Source organism: Dasypus novemcinctus, chromosome 3, assembly GCF_030445035.2.
Source record: "Dasypus novemcinctus isolate mDasNov1 chromosome 3, mDasNov1.1.hap2, whole genome shotgun sequence".
Classification (NCBI taxonomy): domain Eukaryota; kingdom Metazoa; phylum Chordata; class Mammalia; order Cingulata; family Dasypodidae; genus Dasypus; species Dasypus novemcinctus.
The window spans coordinates 130099859-130121669 of NC_080675.1; the positions used below are offsets into that span (position 1 = coordinate 130099859).

At 33.3% G+C, this 21811-nt stretch overlaps 1 protein-coding gene across 4 annotated transcripts in view; it reads right to left on the bottom strand.

Annotated features, from left to right (window-relative positions):
* The window catches only part of ZNF280D (zinc finger protein 280D), a 123919-nt gene that overhangs the window by 17175 nt on the left and 84933 nt on the right, over window positions 1-21811 (bottom strand). For 2 of the 4 annotated variants that reach the window (XM_058294247.2, XM_058294250.2), the window contains exon 20: window positions 7631-7676. In XM_058294247.2, coding sequence (XP_058150230.1) covers window positions 7631-7676 — 46 coding nt within the window. Of the gene's footprint in view, window positions 1-7630; window positions 7677-20279; window positions 21428-21811 lie in introns of those variants that run through there. The other 2 variants (XM_012528962.4, XM_012528958.4) reach the window with 1 other exon arrangement.

Consider the following 21811-nt stretch of genomic DNA (forward strand, 5'->3'; position numbering starts at 1 on the left):
TGCATATTAAATTATGATTCTGAGCCGACCAAGGCCCAAATTTGGCATAATCATTTTTGGGAGGAAATAATGGCTTAGCGACCCCTGTGTACATCTGCCATATTTGCTCTATTATCATATCAGTAAGACTTTTTAAATGTAAATATCATTTCTTTACAACTTACTAATTATTTCATAAGTTAGACTATATCCAGTTTTTTTCTTTTTAAAGCTTTACTGAGGTAAGCAGACTTGGCCTAGTTGTTAGGGCGTCTGTCTACCACACAGGTCTGCGGTTCAAACCCCGGGCCTCCTTGACCCGTGTGGAGCTGGCCCTTGCACAGTGCTGATGCGCGCAAGGAGTGCCGTGCCACGCAGAGGTGTCCCCTATCCCCACGTAGGGGAGCCCCATGCGCAAGGAGTGTGCCCCATAAGGAGAGCCGCCCAATGTGAAAGAAAGTGCAGCCTGCTCAAGAATGGTGCCACCCACACGGAGAGCTGACACAAGATGACGCAACAAAAAAAAAAACACAGATTCCCGTGCTGCTGACAACAACAGAAGCGGACAAAGAAGACGACGACGCAGCAAATAGACACAGAGAACAGATAACTGGGGTGGGGGTGGGGTGGGGGGAGGGGAGAGAAATAAATAAATCTTTAAAAAAAAATAAAATAAAATAAAGCTTTACTGAGATATAATTATCCAGGTTTTTTCTTTCATTTTAATCAGGTCAATAAAACTTAATCTTCACTTCTGATACATTATTCTTAATGTAAGCATACCTAAAAACTGGAAACATTTGTTCATGATGTACTATATCTGGTCTAAAGCAAAAATTAAGGAAACGCGTATTACTTCTTTTTTCTCTCTCATTTATTTATTCTCTTTTTTTTAATTAGAGCAGTTGTTGGTTTACAGAAACATAATACAGAAAGTACAGAGTTCCTATTAACACCTCCCACACACACACAGTTTCCCTACATTTTGCATTAGTGTGGTACCTTTGTTACAATTCATGAAACAATACTATTATAATTATACTATTAACCTTAGCCCACTGTTCACATTAGGGGTCACTCTTTGTGTTGTACAGTGCTATGGATGTGTGTGTTGTGGTGACTTACCTACAGTTTAAAATATCCCTTTAACCGTTTCAAATATGCAATTCAGTGGTGTTAATTACATATACAAAATTGTGCATCCACCCCATCATCCATTGCCAAAATTTTTCTCATCACCCCAAACAGAAACTTCATACCAATTAAGTATTAACTTCTCAAAATATTGCTTCTTTTTATTCTCAATAACATTTCAGATTTATCATGATTTGCTAATAGCATTATAGATTATGAATTTTATTAGACAAATAAGTGATAGATTCCCGTTTATGAATGGCTATATGATTATAACATCCTATAAGTTCAACTAAATTTAGAAAAATTCCAAGATTTAGACTTTCAATAATTCCTTGTGCTCCTCTAAGGAATAAACTACTTTTATACAAATATAACTATGTATAAAAGCACTTGCAAAAATTCTGCTTTTTTGTCTGTGGTTTTACCACCTTCTGCAAAGGATCATCTATTAAACTATCAATTTGAATATGTTTTTAAAAAACACTCCATCTTTTTTAAAGCATCATGATGAAATATGGAATTTTTATGATCACAAATTCTATTTAAATTTTTCCAAGTTTGAAACAGATGTTTGAGTAGAAAATATTTGATTCTGTTGTATTACTGATAAAAAGTATGCAAGGAAAACAAAATAAAGACTAGGATTCTCTGGAATAAATGTGCAAGTCACAATCAACTCACCATTAGAACATTTTTTAAAAAGCTGTATTTGAAAATCTTTGACAGCATGTGAAATATTCCCTAAAATCTGTATCTCATCCTTGGATAGGTCCATGTTTTATTAAAAGCATTTTTATTTGATCAGAAATTGGTGAACACAATGAAGGATAATTAACATTTGTTTCAAAATGTATAATCTTATTTTTTTGTTTACTCTTCGAGTTCACTAGATTCTGAAATTTCTAACATTTCCTTTTCTTTAATTTTTTCCTAACAATTTGAAGAAAATTCTTTATCTAACTCAGAATTTGATGATAATCCTGTCCTAACTGTGCCAATGTTATGGACTTAATTATTTTCAGTAGCTAGAATACCACATATTCAGTATTTGTAACTGCCCCCATAATTTAGATTCATTTTTGCACATTTTAATCTTTGTTTGAACACCACCATCGCTTGACTTTATAGAGGCAATATATATTTTTTAATTGACCATACATTTAACTTAATTCATATAAACTAAATAATTAATGTGTACAGAGACATTCGTAAGAAAATATAAAAATCAAAAATTATACGCAGAAAATTAAAAACCAAGTTTCCAGACAAATTTGGTAAGAAAAATGCAGTGAATTTTTTTTATATAAAGAAGTGAATAACAGTCAGCTATTTATCATTGTTTTGAGTGTAGGAAGCACATTTTCCTGATTTAAAAAATACCTGTTTTTAGAAAAAGTTTAATATTTGATCAAATTTAATTTGTGAAAGGTCAAATATATTAATAAATGGAATTTATATTATTTACTTAAGTGCTATTAATATTTTTAATATCTCATAAACATGTATTTGTAACAATATAACTTTCCCTTTTACTCTACAGTACTAAGGATTACAACTGCTAATATAGAATCAACCTGTCAACTTCAGTCACAATGGATCAAAGGTTATAAGAAAAATGGTGTATGAGAGTTTTTTTGTTTTGTTTTGTTTTTTACCTAATTGTAATTGTATCCTGCATTTGCATGACCTTCAGGGTCAAACAAGTTCAGGGCTGGATCCCGTCTTTAATTAAAATTTTGACAATGTCTTTCTTGTGGATTTTTTGCATTAATTTTCATTGTTTAAAAAATTGCACTAAATACTATTTATTTTAATTACTGAATTTTTTGAGTCCCCTTAAATTTTGTACCATAGGTGAGGTTCTCACTTAGCTAATTTCGGCCCTAGATGGGATGCTAGAATTGAGGAGTACAGAACAGTGGGGGTGGTAGTGTAAAGAAGTAAGTTCTTAATTACCATTAAGTGTCAAAAAACGAAAACTCAAGAAAATAAAATATGCTTACATTATTTAGCTATATGGAGGTAAATACATCAAACAGCCAAAAGATTTGAAAATGGCTTCCTCTAAAGACCTGAATTTTTAAATTTCTTTTTAGGAGTATTATGAATTGAACCCAAGACCTTGTACACGGCAAGCAGGAACTCAACCACTTGAGCTACATCCACTTCCAACCGTTGTCTTTTTTATGATAAAACTTCTAGCACCAAATTTTAACTTTTAATATGATAAAATAATAAAAAGTAATTTTTAAAAGAAATTCTCAAGTGTCCAAAGAAATAACAAACAGAAGCAAAAGAACCAAATCAAAGCAATCAAAACAAATAAAACCTAAGATAGCTATCTTCATGGATCGCTTTTGTATCCTTATAGGGATGAAAACTAGAGCCAATTTGTTGTTTCACTAACAAAATAAAAGGGAGCCTCTATTCTACTAACACATGTTTATGTATATATTTGAATCGAGAGAATACATATAGAAGAAAAAATCCCATAGACGTCCTAAGTGACTCCCTCTGTCTGTCTCTACTAACCTTACACATTTAGAGCATGGTAGTTCTTACTGGATTACAATTATTACCTGTCTAATTCTCTTCCTAGATTGTAACCACCTTAAGGACAGGGAAAGAATTTTAGTAATCTTGGTGCCCCATATAAAAATGCCTGAAACATGCTATCAAATATTCCCTATAGCTAAAAAACGAAGAAGAAAGGCATCTGTATTAGAGAAAGGGGTGCTGATGCAAAATATCAGAAATTGTTTGTTTTTTATAAAGGGTATTTATTTGGGATAGGAGCTTACAGATACCAGACCAGAGAGCATAAGTTACTTCCCTCACCAAAGTCTATTTTCACATGTTGGAGCCAGATGGTTACCAACAGTTGCAAGGGTTTGGGCTTCCTGGGATCCTCCCTTACAGGGTCTTGCTTCTCTCTGGGTTCAAGGTTCCTTTCTTTCTAGGGCTTGCTTCTTCCTGGGCTCAAATTTCCTCTCTTCCTGGGGCTGGCTTCTCTTTCCTCTGTGAGTTTATGTCCCAGGGCTCCAATTTAAGACTTCAGCATCAAACTCCAGTATCAAAAAACCCTCAACTCTGTCCTTTGTCATGCCTTTTATCTGTGAGTCCCCAACCACCAAGGGGTGGGGACTCAATGTCCTAATGATGTGGCCCAATCCAAGCCCTAATCATAGGTACAGAAACCAGGTACAGATCAGTTTACAACATAATCCAGTATCTATTTTTGGAATTCATAACCATATCAAATTGCTACAGCATTTGTACCTACTTCCTCTCTCTAACCCTTCATTTAGCTATAATTAAACTACACTACCCATCAGACTAGAAGGGAAGAGTCATGATATATATACTGTTAGCAGGAAAACTAAAATAGTAGAATGTTACAATGTATAGTACAGATGTAGTAGCAGAATACAGGCTGTTTTAGAAGCCACTATACATTATGAATATCAGATACAATGTAGTCTAGTATATGAAAAGGAATTAAGTTTCAAAGAGGAAATGAGAAGTTATATATGAATTTAAAAGAATGTCAGGAAAATATTAATGGGGCATGACAACACTGGTTCTACTATATTGCAGCAGCTCAAAAATTTAAGATCAATTCAGCTATATACCATATCACATGTGTACATAAAAGAAACACCTGGTTCTATTCAAGGTACTATTCCTTTCACATATATTCTTTCAAATATGATCAAATGTGTTCTATTTGGCCTTCCATTCAGTGTGGCTTCATTGTGACTTTCTTTAACTCTGCTCATGGCCTACTAAATTTTTAGCATAAACTTTTTTTTTTAAACAAAAAACTAATTTAAAATTGTTTACTATAGGAAAATGCTGGTTTCACTTGACACATACGGCATGAGGCAATTAAAGGAAAATAAGATTTCCAAGATTTATTCTAGTCAAGTAAACATGCATCAGAAAGATTCAGTGAAGGAGATTATGAAGTTAGGGATTCAGAAATTTTCTTCATGTCCATGCCTTTACCTTTACATATTTGGAAGTAAGAGAAGCAAACCCTGTGGCATTTGGGGCACAGAGATGACTGTGGCTGGGGGATGGAAGAAAAAAAAATGCTACCACCAAGGAGCCTGCTTAAGACTGAGGCTAAACCAGACAATAGCAAATATCATCCTATTCCCCATCACCCACCACTGGGCTAGCAAATTCCAAATAACAAGTAGCATTGCTGGGAAAAAGGTAAGTAAGAATGTAGACAGAGAGTCTCTCTGGGGCTTAATCTCAAAAGGAAAGTCTAAAGCTGAGGGTGGAAAAAGAATACCGAGAAAAACCCTCTGATAATCCAATTCCTACCCTATGCACAATGAAATGCTAAAGGAATAGGAATATGCTCTCTAGGGACATAGAGGGTAATAATAATGACAAAACGAAAACCAAAACTCAGGTAATCTCCTGACTAGATGGACCCAAACCTCATACTATTGGCACAACATAAGAAAAGGTGTGCCTATTTTCAGGTTTAAAAACTAGTTACTTCAGTTCCACACAAAATGTCTGGCTTTTAAACAAACATTATATGGCACACAGAAAAGCAAGAAAAAAATACTGTACTGTAAGGACACAAAACAATCAAAAGAACCAGATTCAGATATGACATATTGGAACTATCAGAAAATTTTAAATTATGATGATTAATATGTTAAATGTGCTGATGGAAAAGGGATCATGCATGAAGAGAATGGGAACTGAAAAAGAATCAGTGTAAATGCTAGAAATAAAACCCACAATGAAAGAGATGGAAAAAATGCCCTTGATGGGCTCATCATTAGACATGACACATCTGAAAAATGAATCAGTAAAATCGAAGAGAGGCCAACAGGAAGTGCCCAAATTGAAACACAAAGAAAAAAAAAAAAAAAGAGTAAGGGAGAAATAAAAACAGAAAAAAGCATCCAAAAACAGAGGCATGGTCTTAAATATGTGAGATTGTAATCCCAGAAGTAGAAATAGAGAATACCAGTCAGGATAAATGCCCAAAGTAAATAAATACATAAAAAGATAAATATATAAATAAACAAATCAGAATTGGATGCATCATGTTCAAATTGCTGGCAGCTAAAGATAAAGATAAAATCTTGAAAGCATCCAAAGAAAAATGACACATTACTATTCAAAATCAAAGATAAGAATTACAGTACATCTCTTCAGAAAATATGCAAGCCAGAAGACCATAAATGACTTTAATTGTTGAAAGAAAAAAACCTGTCTACCCAGAATTCATACCCATTAAAACATATATTTTAAAATTGAAAAATAAGGATTTTTTAAAAACAAAACCTAGAAGAATTCATTACCAATAAATAGTTTTGTAACATATATGTCGAACTAGTTCTTCAAGCAAAATTAACGTGATATCAGACAGAAATGAAGAGCTACATAAAGAAAGAAAGAAATGAATAGCATTGGAAATGGTAAAACTAAAGGTGAACTGAAAATTCATTTAAAATTTTTAATTGTTCTATAAGATCACTGTCTAAAGCAAAGATGGTAAAAATGTATTATCTTTATAATGTGTAAAAGTTAAATATGTGGCAAAAGAAAAAGAGAACACACAAATTACGAATATGAGAAATAAAAGGGGATATCACTGCAAACCTACAGACATTAAAATGACGATAACTCTGTACACATAAATTCAACAATTTAGGTGAGATGTTCCAATTCCTTAAAAACCACGAACTACCAAAACATATTCAAGAAGAAACAGATCATCAGAGAAACCTGTATCTATTAAAGAAATTATTAATAATTGTAGTTAACTTTCAAACAACAACAAAAACCTTTCTATGGTGTAAGGAAAGCCACTTGGGAAAAGAATGCTACTTTTGCCTAGGTTTTGTTTATTCACTGTACAAGATAAAATGCTGTTCAAAGGCTAAAGTAATGCTAAATTGCCTCACTTCATTGTACTCCGAGAGAAGGAAAAAAAATCAAGTAACAGCAAAATAAATTGAAATCAAGAAAGCAAGTACTTGAGCAGAACTGTGTCTATGATCATCTATTATACTGTCTTGTAGCATAATATTTATATGATAATCCTGAATTTTATAGTCAGGGTTCCTGTTTAAGATAGTGGAAACATATTTAATATATATTCAAAATACTTCTATTTTTAAAATTACTTAAAATCTTATGAGTTTGCTTCAGAAAATTAAATTTGAAAAGATTAATTTTTCATTGTGCTAAATGACTGAGGTTTTACTGATTTCAGAAATTTAAAATCTTAAATTTATCTCCATTACTAGTTGAACTGAAAAACAGGCAAGTAAAATATATGTCTGTCAAAACAGAAAAATCTTACAATTTTACTAGGGTTAGATATTTTTATATCTAATCAAAATCTCAATTTTTCCTTCCTGGTGACATGCTAATAATTGTTATAATGTATGCATACTGAAATTAAAATGTTTTAAAAAATCACACCTAACAATACTTTCAAAAGTATAAACCTTTAAACAACAAAAAAATTTACCTCAGACACAGGTTCTTTTTCCCCAGGAGTAGCTTCATCTTTTAATCTTAAAAACAAAATAAGTATTGAGTATTTTATTTTATACTAAAATGGTAAAATAAGAAACAGTTCTTTTTTGCTGACTTATGATGTTAATCTAAACTAATGTACATTTTATACCTTCTTTTTATATGTAGCAAATGTAAAAATAAAACTCATGAGAATAAACAGATTTAATAAAATGTATGAAATAAATACTGATTTGAAATTTTCATGTATGCCCTTTTTCTCTAAACAAGAGCACTTAAGACATGTTTTCTTTGCCAAATACAATTTAAAATAAGACACATTATTAAAACAGTTTCAGAACAATAATTTATTTAAAAACTAGGTTATATGATTATTTATGTATATCAGTATTTACTACGATAGGACTTAAAAAGTGAGAAGATAAACATTTTACCTATTGTGAAATTCAGTATGATAATGCCGCTTCAATAAACATTACAATTAACTTACCCTAGAGGTAGTAATATCACAGAAGTAATTTTGAATTCTGAAGGCTATATCCTCTTAAAACCTTCATAAGGATAGCTCAAATATTAACTAAAATTTAACTTCTTGATTTGTAAAAATTACCAATCAAAATTTATTTTGAAGCAATAAGCTAACAAATTGATAACTAACAATAACTATTGTTAATAACTAACAATATAAATAAATTACTTTTTGTATTAAAACATATACTGTAGGTTTAACAGGTACGTGTCATCTAGAGAAACTTGTAAAATAATCATTTTTAATATAAAAGCTAGCTCTTTGTCATAGAAAGTGCTAGTGACTAAATCTTACTTGTTAATATTATATATTAAGCTCAATCTTAATCTGTATAAGTAGGGTGCCTGCTAAGTGAGTCAAAGCTTTATACACTAGAATAAAAACTAAAAAAATATCCGTGGAACTGCACAACACAGTGCTAAGTTAAGTCAAGGACAATAGTTAATAGTAGAGTTATAAAACTGTACTATAACAAATGTACCACACCCATGCAAGGTGTTAATAATAGGGTGGTATATGGGAATCCTGTATTTTATGCCTGATAGTTCTATAAATCCAGTTTCTCTAATAAAATTTAAAAAAAATAAAAATAAAAATTTGCAAAGGCTTAATAGCTATACCTAAGGAATAATGTTTTAACATAAGCAATGAGTAGATTGATTTAAATTTCAGGAAAAAAGTGAAACCATCTGATAGGACATAAAGGTCAATCATCCTAAAAGCTACTCTTGTGGTTAGTCTGTAAAAATGGATTTAGCAAAAAACACTCCATTTTCTTTATCCATTTTCTAATGGCACATTTAAAAGATTAAGTCTATAAATGCTAACATTTTATTAAATATTAATAATTTAATTGTATAAAATTACTTATCTATATGTTATTACAACTGAAATTCAAAACACCTAAATATAATGTCTTTCTGTAGACCTATATATTGTTAAGATATTACAATTATTTACAGCTAATTTACTTAACAAATTGAAAAGAAAAAATGTAAATAAAAATTTGACAAAACACTCCAAATATCAACCATTTGGGGGGTTAAAGTATTTAATCATGAAAAACGATATTTATATAATGAGATAATTATCAAAGGCATAGTGCAACATCACTGTTTTAATCACTTATATGGTAAAATAGTTTTAAGAATTATATGTATCGTAATAAGAACATGTATGAAAAATTAGTCTGAAGGGAAAAAAGATAGATATTGGAGTAATGAAGTTTTTAAAATTTTTATTTTATATTCAATTAAGACAAGTTGTGGGTTTACAGAACAATCATACATAAAATACAGAATTCCCCTATACCACCCTATTATTAACACTTTGCATGGATGTGGTACTTTTATTATTTTGATGAAAGCACACTATTAACTATAGTCCATGGTTTAATTTACGATTTACTATTTTTGTTATGCACTTCCATGAATTTTTTGGACTAAGTTTTAAAATAAATTTGTATATTCTTTCCACAGAAAAATTACAATTTTCACATGTTACTATTCTAATAAATTAATTCTATGTAGCAATGAAAATGAAAGCCATTAAGTATGTGTAACTATTATTGCAGGCATTTCAGTTGGGAAAACTGAGCATTTTAACACATCAGTCTCTTAATACCTCTGCAATAGAGGCTGGTACCAGTGGGTTTTATTACTTTTCATTACACTGACTAAGAAACTGGTAGGAGAGAACGTAGTAAGTTACTGAAAAACCTAGAATTAAGAAGCCAGTGATCCCAATCTTATTATGTGGCTTTTTACCATACTGGTATTCTCTTCAAGGGAAAGAAAACATTTAGAAAAACAATTCTTATAAAATTAGAAAACCATACTATATAAAATTTCATTGAGTAACAGATTCATCACTAAAATGTTCACTAAATTTCATAACTACAAAAGCATACTTTAAGATGAACAAATTGTAATACGACTACTACTACATCATTAACATTTTTGGAAAAGAAAATTTCTTACCTGTAATTCTTACTCATTAAAGACACCTGCTGAAATAGTCATCATTTGAAATATTCAATTGTTTGGTGAAAGAGTGAAATTTGCTAAGCTCAAAGTTCTGAGCAAATGACCTGCTATTATGTAATTATACTTTTCACCTGTGAATGCTGCAATAGTTTTTTATAGAAAATATATTATAGCATTTAAAACAAACACTATTTAAGATTTCAATGCAAAGGAAACAAAAGTACTGACTGGTGAGCTATTTCAACCACAAACCTTTAGAGATCAAGAATTGCAAATAAGTAATTTTTCTTCTCTATAGAAACCTGCTGAGATAGATCTTTCTGATACATTTCTAGTGGAAAATTCTTTCCCTCTAAAAGGTCTAAAATGAAATAAATAGCCCTACTTGCATTCTGGGGAAGACTGCATGGCCAAATCCAAAACTACACATGAAATGAATATATTGGCTCAGTTACATCAGTGTGTGTTTGGGGTTTCATTCACACTATAAACTTACGGGAGCAGGGGAAGAGCTATATGGGGGAAAAATGCTCAAATTAATTAGGCCACATTATTTCTCTCCAATAATATTTAAAAGCCGAAGTTTATCAAAGAGTTTAAATGTTTCTTTTTAAACTGTAACCATCAATTTAAGAACATCTGTAAGCATACTACACAAGTTGAAAAGTGGCTATATGGCAAACCTGTAGTAAACTCAACCGGTTTTCAAGAACTTCAACTAAGACATTCAGGATTAAATTTAAGATAATCATCATCACATTAAGAAATAACTGTAAAACATCAAGTGCACCATTTCTGATAGTTTGTTCTGAGGGATATAAATAGATACTATGTGTGGAAAAGGGTACCTAAGCTAAACATTTACCAGGTTGGACATTTGTCAGGTACTGTGCAAGCATTGCAGTCCAAAGTTAAAAAAAAAAAAAAGACACAGCACCTCCCTTCAAGAATTTCATTGTCAAAGAACCCTAACGAGTGAATATTTACAGAATTGTGAAAAATGTTAGAATAGAGACATGTATGTATAAGATGCAATGGCTATACAAAGGAATGTGCCATTCTGAAAGGTAAAGAGACAAAGAGGCATAGTGAAAATACTACAGTGAATCTGGTTTTGAAGGAAGAGCAGGATTCAGTAAAGCAGGGTAAGGGGACTGAAGGCAAATCAAAAGCAAAGAAGTATGAAACAGGATGACAATTCAGGGAATACAGAGTAGTAACAAATACTGGAATGTGGGACATAAGGGAGGGTAGTGGAACATGAAACTGAAGATATAGCAAGTGCCACTTCAGGCAAGGCCTTGCTGCCATGCTAAGGTATTGTTGCTAAGAAGTCTATCCTGAGGATAATAGCAAAGTATCATTACATCTGTGCATTAGAAAGAGAAAGTGGCAGTATTGGAAGAGGCTAAGCTCTAGTCAGGGACTTCAGTTAAGAGACAGTTAATGATTTTCTTAACTAAAGAAGCAACAGTATCAATGGAGAAGAGGAAGTTTCAAGAGATAAGAAAGGCAGGAAGCAGATGTGGCTCAAGCTACTGGGCACCCACCTACCACATGCGAGGTCCTAGGTTCCGTTTCCAGTATCTCCTAAATAAGATGAGCAAGCAGTGAGCTAATGTGAAGAACAGGTGCAGCAAGCTGCCACAATGAGATGAAGCTACAAAGAGACACAATGAGAGACACAACAAGCGGAAGCATAGGTGGTTTAAGCCATTGAGTGCCTCCCTCTCCTATGGGAGGGCCCAAGTTCGGTTTCCAATACCTCCTAAAAAGAAGATAAGCGCACAACAAGCAGGCACAGAGATCAGACAGTGAGCACAGATAATGATGGGAGAGGGGGCAGAGGACAGATAAATACATAAATCTTTAAAAAAAAAAAAGAGAGAGAGAGAAGAAAGGTAAAACCAACATGATATAAGCATCAACCACACACGGGTAAAAAAGGGAGAGCAAAGATGACCCCACCCAAAATGTGTGCCTTGAGTAACAGGAGAATAGTAATGCCATTAATCAAGACAGGGAATTCGGAGGAGGGAGAAAGGAGGAAGGGGGGGGGGTATGAATTCACTGTGGTGCTTGCAGAACATTCATATGGAATTATCTACCACTAAGAACTACTCACTTTTGTATACCTCATCTTTAACCACAATTCCAACTATTGTTGGAATGATATGTACATAGATTAACTCCAAAATCATCTTTTCTATTTCAGACCATGACCCCTCCATTTTTCTTACTACTGTTTTTAGATCAGGCAATAATTGCCAATTCAGAAACAACACAGTATATTAAAGACTTGCGTCCTAAAAGATTATATTACCCAACTGCCTGCAATTGTAGATGAGAAAATCAGAGGCCTATAAGTATGGGTTCTACTTCTAATTTCCACTGCACTGCCTCAGAGCCAATTCCTCTCCTATTTATCAGGTTCCCTTATGATCTTACATTACGGAAAGCTTAACTGATCTCTCTTCCTCTGACATTTTCCACTCTAAAATACACTAGCATCACTGCTAAATTAATCTTATTCAAGGGCCAATTTATGCCTTTCTTTGCCTAAATGTTTTAATGCTCCTACATAAAAGAATTATAGTTTTAAGACTGGGAGGCTAGATCATATGATCCCCATGGTACAACTTGTCAGTTGCTGCCTATCTTCACTGAGGAAACACAAATTGGAGCTCAGTCCCATCCATTTCCTAGACCAATTATAAACAAGGCAGGAAGTACACTGGGAACCATTATTATAACCCACAGAAGCCATAGAGTGTAGTACTTGGTAGTTTAGTCCTTGAAGACAAGATGCCAGAATTTAAATTGAGGCTCTGCATTTACCACCTCAACCTTGGGCACATTACTTACCCGTATTTCAAGCTATCTCATTCATAAAATCAGAATAAGAAAAGTGGATACCTCATAAGTCTTTAGGAATTAAATGAGTTAATTAATATAAAACACTTACAAGAGTATCTGAGACATTTTATGTACTCAGTGTATGTTAGCTATTAATACTGTCATGTGATAGAGCCTGGAATCAATTTTCCCACCCAGAATTTGCTTGCAAGTGTACCATATAGGCTCTTAAAGCCTTTTACCACCTAATATTTCCACTGTTTAGAAGTTTTTCTGCTATATTTCTCCCCACCCTTAAACACAGTACATTAGACATTAATTTATTGCTGGTCTACTCCTGTTAAGAAATGACCCACCCACTTCTGAACACCTGGCCATGATTTGGTCATCTAGAGTTTAGAATGATAAGAGCAGAAAATCATTCTAGAGAGAGGAAATAACTAAGTAAACGCAAGAGACGAATGAAGAGAAACATATAAAATATTTGCATGTAAAAATAAGCAGAAAATAAGATCATCAACGTAGGCAGAAGATTTTAAAGCCAGATTACAACCATATTTTATTATTTTGCTGGCAGTATTATCTAAGCCCTGGACACTTACTTTGTAATTTACAGGCAACTATTCTCAGGATCAAGAGAGTAGGAAAATAGTAGTAATAACCTCCAAATCGCTAGTAGAGGTTGGCATTTTTTCCTAAATGAAGGACTCCACTGAAATTTATCTTTCCATTTCATTGGATCCTCATTCTTCCCTGCAAAGGCAAAGTCCAAAGTACTAGAAACCACCATATCCTGAAGCACAGCACCTTGCCACTGACTTGCAGGGGCACATATATTGCATCTACTTTGAAAAGGAAAAAATATTTTACAGTTGCTAAAAATTTGGTTTGAATAAATAATGCCTGTGGTAGGATGAGGGAATCAAAGGGCACAATCTCCCAATAGTCTCTCATTCCAGTCACATTTTAAAAATTTAGAGAATGAAACAAGTCCAAATGAACTCAGTGTATATCATAGATAAAATTGGTTTGCTTTTTGTTTGTGCCTATGTAATCAAATACATGAAATGAAGACACATGATCATTTTGGACACTCGAGACTCTGTAACTCAGATTATGACCAGAGCCAATAATTTCTCAAAGTTCAGATTTTCACAGGAAAATAATGGAATAGTCCCTTTACATATTATTCAGTGGTTGTAGATGCAATGGAAATAAACAAGTTTTTAACAGAAGTAATATCTGAAAACTTAAGACTTCTGGGAAGAGGATGCCATTCTGCTCCTAAAGGCTTATTTACTACTTGCATTTAGGAAAGATAATAAACAACACTGGTGTAGTTGAAAGTGATATAACGATGTGATACGTCTCTTTGGGAAAATGTCTGAATTCTCTTCTGGTATAGCATTTTATAAAAATCATATATGCAATACATATATGGTATTAGTAGTTTAATTCAACATGCAGTCAGCTGACTGGCTTTGTGAAGATGCAGATTCAGGGTCTACACTTCTGACTCTCTTATCCTGTAATTACCCTGGTGGCATGAACCATGCCTTCATGTTTCCATTTTCAGCAACTGATTGTCTTGCACAAAAAAAGGTAGGGAATCAGTGTTCAGTGTCAATGAATATATGGAAGGATTACTGTATTATACTATGAATATAGGCTACTACTATAAGTGCTAAGTATAAACTCAGCACCTCTTAGCCATTCTGAAATAAGAGGAAGAAACTTATTAATAGTTTCAAGGAAAGTCAACCTTCTGTTTTCATTTTTTCCTGGTGTCTTTTTAATCAGGGGAATTTAATAAAGTATAATATATGCAAATTCGTATCTATAAAATACACTTAACATCCTTTAAATATTCAAAACAATCCTGTAAAGATTATTTTCAATGCCATTTCACAGATGAAGAAACTGAGGTTACCTGACAACAAAGCTAGTAAGTAAAACATCTGGGTCCCGAACTCTGATATTCTGAATCTAGTCAATACTCCTTCCATTTACCTTGTTTAGGAGAAATGTGGAAGTTAATGAGAGAAGAAAATCAACTTTGAAAATCATTTCAAATCATGGTCTTTAGGATATCTTATTCAATTAATAGAACAAACAACGGATTACATAGTTTAGTTTTCCAAGCTTGATTTACCAAGGATTCTTAGACTCTGAAGATTTGCTAGAAGGAAATTATCTACTATTATTTCTAACTTTTTATCAAGACAATGAACCTTTCAAAACTTGAAAACTTTACTTCTATTCTATACTATAATGAATCTATCCAAGTTACAAACAATACCCCTAACGTCTGAGAAAAGGAGGTATTTTTAAAATCATTTCAAGGTCCTACAAAACAAAAAGTCACTTTACTATTGCTACTTGGTACTATTACATATTTTCATAAAATTACTAAGACCAGATATATGGTCAAGATTTCTGGAAATAAATGTCTGGTAATTAATAAAAGTGTTTCCTTTTAAAAAAGGGATTCTGTAAGCTCAAAAGGAATGTTTTCCTACTAAGCAGAAAGGATTCTGTACTAGTCTTCAACAAGGCACTGTTGTTTCATAGTTTTTAGACAGGAAAAGCCAAAAGTATTCATTTTTGACATTAGAGAACCATATGAGATGCAATTCAGGCATTGTGATAAGATGCCATCTCCCCAGCAGTTTGGAGGAAGGTATTGCAAGACCTGTGAAAAAAGCCAAAATTACAAATAACCACAGTGCAGATGGAGTGCCACTAAAACTCTCAATGATGAGAAGATTCCACTGATATGCAGTTTCCAGGGTCTCCTCTCATCAGTAGTAGCAGCAGTAATAGTAGTAATAGCAGTCAACAATAAACAGCTGGAGCAGCAGCAGGAGTGGAAGTAACAGTAGTAGTAGTAACAGCAGCAGCAGCAGCAGCAGCTGACGCAGCAATAGCAACAATAGCTTGCATTTACTGAGTGCCTACTTTCTGTCAAGCCAGTGTGAAATAGTTTATATATATTATCTCTAATCCTGACAGCAACCCTGAAAGAAAATTATTATTACATATCTTTCACTGATGAGGAAACTGGAGACTCAGCAAGGTTAAGTAATTTACTCAAGGCTACAGAGCTAGTTAAATACAAAACTAGGATCGAAACCGACGACTGCTTTTTTTTTCCAAAATTGCACTCCTTTTACAGCACTATGCGTCACAGTGGTAAAGATAAAACAGATAATTTTAGAGGATTAAAAACAGTAGGGTCCTATATTTCAATAAATGATATGGAAAAGGAGATGCACAGCAGCCTCTCCAAATTTGTAATAACAGTAAACTTTTCCAGGTAGTCAAATACCAAAGGAACAGGAGTGAGGTTGCAGAAGGACCTCAAAATCAGAGAAATGGGCTGAACATAGTTTGGTCAAGTATAAGGTATTATCATTTAGGAAAAAGTACTCTGATACTATTTGTAAAAGACTAAAATGATCCTACTTTTTATTTCGCAATTCAGAAAATCTAAAGAACAATTAATCTAGATCAGCATTCTCTTCTACTCCTTGGAGATTAATATCAAGAAGTTACTAAGTATTGAAGGGAAAAAATTTCAAGGTCAAATAAGCCTCAGAGATTCACAAACCACATTTAATTAATTCCTTATTAAAGAATCTAACTTTAATCTGTACTTCCTAAACTTATTTGATCATGGTACCTTATTTTTGACAGAATATTTATAAATTATGGATATTATTCTCTAGTACAGAGTTTAAGAAACATTGACATAAATACCTTTTTAAATTAATTAATTAATTAATTAACTTTTTGAGGGGCCAGGAGTGAGGGACTGAACCTGTGATTTTGTATATGGAAAGCTGGTGCTCAACCACTGAGCAACAATGGCTTCCCCGAGTTGGTTTCTTTGTTTGTTTTGCTTCTTTGTTTTTGTTTTTCCAGGGGGTACCAGGAACCAAACCCAGGACCTCCCATGTGGGAAGCAGAAGCTCAACTGCTTGAGTCACATCTGTCCCCAACAAAGATACCTTTTTAATAGAAAAGTGAGAAAATTACTTTTACAAGAGTACATGCTTTGAGTTAAACGTACCAAGAAGTAATGGGGAAATTTAATTTTCAAGGTTAAAAGAGTCCCTGATTCTGCTATTGGGGCTAATGATATGTGGCACTAGAATTCATTTTCTCATAAGAGTAAATTATGATGTTTAAATATAACCAAACTTGATTAACAGAATCCCAGGGCTCTAGAACAAATTAGTATCCACAACTTACAAATAAGGCAAATGAGGCTAAAAGAACACTGTCACTCCCCTATCTTCCCCCTACATCACTACATCCTTCTCAATCTTCATTGCCCATCACTTCTCATCTCCCTAATCTCTTACTGTCGTAATGCCCCAGAACTCAGACGGGGGATATTATTGCCTTTTCTCTATCCTTACTATAGACTCAGACGATCTCATACAGTCCCATGATTTTTTAACTGAATTTTTAAATTTTGAGATTAACTGGAGATTCATGTACAATTGTAAGAAATAATAGAGAGATCTTAAGTATGCTTTAACTAGTATATCCCAATGATAAGATCTTATAAAACTATAATAAATATCCCAACCAGGATAGCAATACAACGCATTGATCTTATTCAGATTTCCCCATTTTCACTTGTATTCATTTAAAACATTAAATAAATATTATTGACAGCCTAGAACTCTCCCCTAAACTCATACAAATGAATGTCTAAGACAGCTCCACCTGGATATCTAACAGGTATTAAAATAAAACATGTCCCAAACCAAAGTCCTCTTCTTCTCTCCCAGATATGCTCCTCCTATAGTCTTCTCCATGCCAGTTAATGTCATTTTCTTCTTTCCATTTATTACCTTTACTGCTATGATCCTAGGCTAAGCCCCTATCATCTCTCTCCTGGATTATTACAATAAAACTGAGCTCCCTGATTCTGCCCTTGGTCATCTACAGATTATTCTCAGGCCAGCAATTAGAGTAATCCTGTTAAAACACTGTTTCGCATTTAAGATTTCTTGTTTATTTTTGCTTTTTATTGAAGTATAAAATATTGCTCTATTCAAAATTCTCTGAAAGCTTCCTATCACAGAGAAAAAGTCAAATTCCTTACAATGGTCTACAAATCCCAGTTTACAACACACGGCTCACATCAATTCACAGGCTCCATCTCCTAATACTCTCCTTCTTGCTCACTCACTGCAGCTACACCAGTCTCACTGATGTTGCTTGACCAGGTATGTTCCTACTTCAGAGTTTTTGTGCTTGCTGTTCCTTTTCTCTGGAATGTGCTTCTTATATATATGCAAGTGGCTCATGTCCATACAACCTTCAGGTCTTCAATCAAATGTCATCTCTCAGTGAGGCCTTACCTGACCACTAAATTTAAAATACCAACCTCCCAGTCACCTAATCTCCCTTCCCTAATTTATTTTCTCCACATTTTTGATGACCCAACACTATACATTTTACTTATTTTACTTTTTATTGTCTCCCATCACAAAACATAAGCTCCATTATGGTAGAGGTTTCATTCCATTCTTCTAGCACCTAGAACAGTGTCAAACACAAAGTAGATGCTCAGTAAATATTAGCTGTACAAATAAATGAGGCCCAAAGAGGGAAGTTTTTGCCAAAATATGACAAAACAGGGGAAGAATCCAAGTCTCTGTACTTTAGAGGTCATTTTTCTAATAATGGTGATGGGCTTTTTGAACTGAGTCAATCACATTTTTTATTCAGCAGCAACCAAAACCACATATGCATGAAATGCCTATTTCTGAATTAGGTGAATAAACTATTTTGAATAGTTTTATGATAAGGAAGGATCAGAATGTCAAGCTAAAATTCATTAGCACCAAATTAAAATTCAACTAACTCCCTATAAAAAGCATACTGTACTGACTACCTTAATTGTTTTATTTAAACCAATTTTAAGGGAAGTAGCTGTGGCTCAAAGGATAAGAGTGTCCGCCTACCATATAGAAGCTCCAGGGTTCAGTATCCAGGGCCTCCTGTGTGGTAAGCTGGCCCATGTGCATTTCTGCGGTGTGCAAGGAGTGTCATGCCACCCAGGGGTGTCCCTCGTGTAGGGGTACCCCATGCACAAGAAATGCGCCCTGCAAGGAGAGCCACCCCAAGCGAAAAAAGCACAGCCCACCCAGGAGTGGTGTCACACACATGGAGAACTGATGCAGCAAGATGATGCAACAAAAAAAAGTGTCAGTTTACCAGTGTGGCAAGACAAGAATGTAAGCGGACACAGAAGAACACACAGCAAATGGGCACAGAGAACAGACAACAAGGGGGAAGGGGAGAGAAATAAATGAAAATAAATCTAAAAACAAAAACAAAAACCAACTTTAAAAAATGAAGTTACAGGTCACAGACCTTAAAGGGTTTGTACTTTAAGAATATGAACTTGATAAATACTATAAAAAATAGAATCCATGGAAGACTAACAAGGGAGTACACCTATAATACTATAGCAAGAATATAGTTTATCATTATTTTTTACGACCAAGGCAGAACAAATATCTGTAAATGAAAAGAGAACTTATGTTGAAAATAGAAATGAATTGCTTCTGGACAAAAGTTTAAAAAAAAAAAAAATGGGTAGAAGGAAGGTAGATTATAAAACTTCCTATAGACAAACTAGGAAATAAAAGCTAGTATGTTACCAAGTCTACTACGAACAAACAAACTTGGAAATTTTGGAAAATCATTCATTGAAAGTATAAATTAGTTTGGAAATTTAAAATTAATGGAGTCACTTAATGCTACTGAACTGAATACTTACAAATGGTTAAAAGGGCAAAATTTATGTTATATATATGCTACCACAGCAAAATTTTTTAAAAATATTGAATTCAACCTTTTTGATTATTAATTGTAGGAGCACATTACATAATTAGTACTCATTTAAACTGACTTTCCAACTCTTTACAAATGTAACTGAAGATGTTCTGATTTTAGCATAAAATAGCACTTATGACTGAACTTCAGAGCCTGCTTACCTTTATAGCTATTAAGATCACAAAGAGGATTTTGCTAGTTTTTAAAATTTGAGAAATCTGTATAGTATACAAGTTGAGTTTTAATTATGCTGAGGAAAAAATGCAAGATGCATTAGGTAACTATAGCTCTCAGTCTGCAATGCAAGTAATTAGGCTTCCATGTCACAATTAAAACAATGTTCCAATTTATATGATAAAATCTATGGCTTTTATATGAAATTAATCATTAGCAAATAATTCCCTGAGGCATTTTAACAACAAAATTTTTATTAAAATTAGTAATAGCATCAAAACTGCTTAGTAGATCTACAAACTAACCAATATAAACAACAAATAAAAAATACATACATATATATGTGTGTGTGTATATATATATGTATGCAGAAACAAGTGCATTCCTGATCCCCATGTTTCTTTCTAATAGGTTACCTTTACCCAAAAGAACTACATTAGTGGCTAAGTAGGCATCATTTATTAAATGAGTAACTTTAAAATTTGTTTTAATGTCTGCAAGAAGAGGTCTCCTAATTATTTACATCTAAGAATGCAATCATTAAGATAATATTAATAATGATGGTCCTGAGAAAGACAGAGGATATAATAATGTCTAATGGTCTGAATAACTGCCAAATTAAGACACTACAAACAGGCAGCTATATGAAATCTGTAGAAAAGTCAATGGAATCTCTTGGATTCTTTAACAAAACAAAAAACACTAAACAACAGTTCAAAAAGAAAGGGTATAAAAGTAGACATAAATAGTATAGACATCAAAAAATTTGCAGAACATAAAACCAGTCTATCAAAATTAAATTAAATTTTTAAGAAATAAAAAATATGAATATTAGTATTGTTGAAAAATTATAGTTAATACTGGATAATATATTTTAAATGATAGTAAAAATAAGTGGAATTTTGGAACATAATTTTAGAGACCTGTTGTTCCAAGGACATGAAAGTAACCATGGTTTCCTAACAACCAGAGCTTTTATATTTCTTGGTCTGCATTCATGCTAGAAGATTAAAGAACAGCAGCCAAAATAATTAAGCTTCAACTTGAATATTGAAGCATTGCTTTCATGGGCTTCTCTTGGCCAGAACTGACCAATAAGCTTAAGATCAAGAGCCAAATCCTCTAGCGAGAAGTTGTGCTCAATTTGGTGGGCCTTGATGCCACTTCTGGCCAAATCAGCATCAGCTTTATAGGAGGCCAGCAATGAAGGAAGGAAGTCTCCCCAAGATCTGACTTCTTGAGGCCACAACATAGAGCAGGTCCTACAGTCAAATTATTCACATTCCTTGGAAAGAGAGAACAGGCATCAGTTGTGTCCATCGAAGGGGGACACTGTCCAGGTGTACCCTGGAAATTTTTTGAAATCTCTGGGCTGCTTCTGCATCTGAAAAATAAGAAAAATAGCACAATGACAGAAAACAAATAAGGAAAGACAAGCATCTGACCTAAAAAAACTTAAGACGTGTAAGAAATTAAGAAAGCAGACAAAACTGACAAAGAGACAAACCAACCATATCATTTGGAATGTATTATTCTGAAGGCAAATACAACAGAGAAAAACACAAATTACTTTAAGCAGAGTAAGAAAAGATCATAGCAACAAAAGTGATTTTTGGAGAGAACCAAATGAGAAAAAACATATATTCAGATATGTCAACCTGACACAAAGATAAGGTGGAATAAGAATCCAGTACCATCTGAAAGCTGAAAAGAGCTGAATAATGAGAGCTAATGTCATGAACTTGGCTGCTTAACTGTGTAAGGAAAC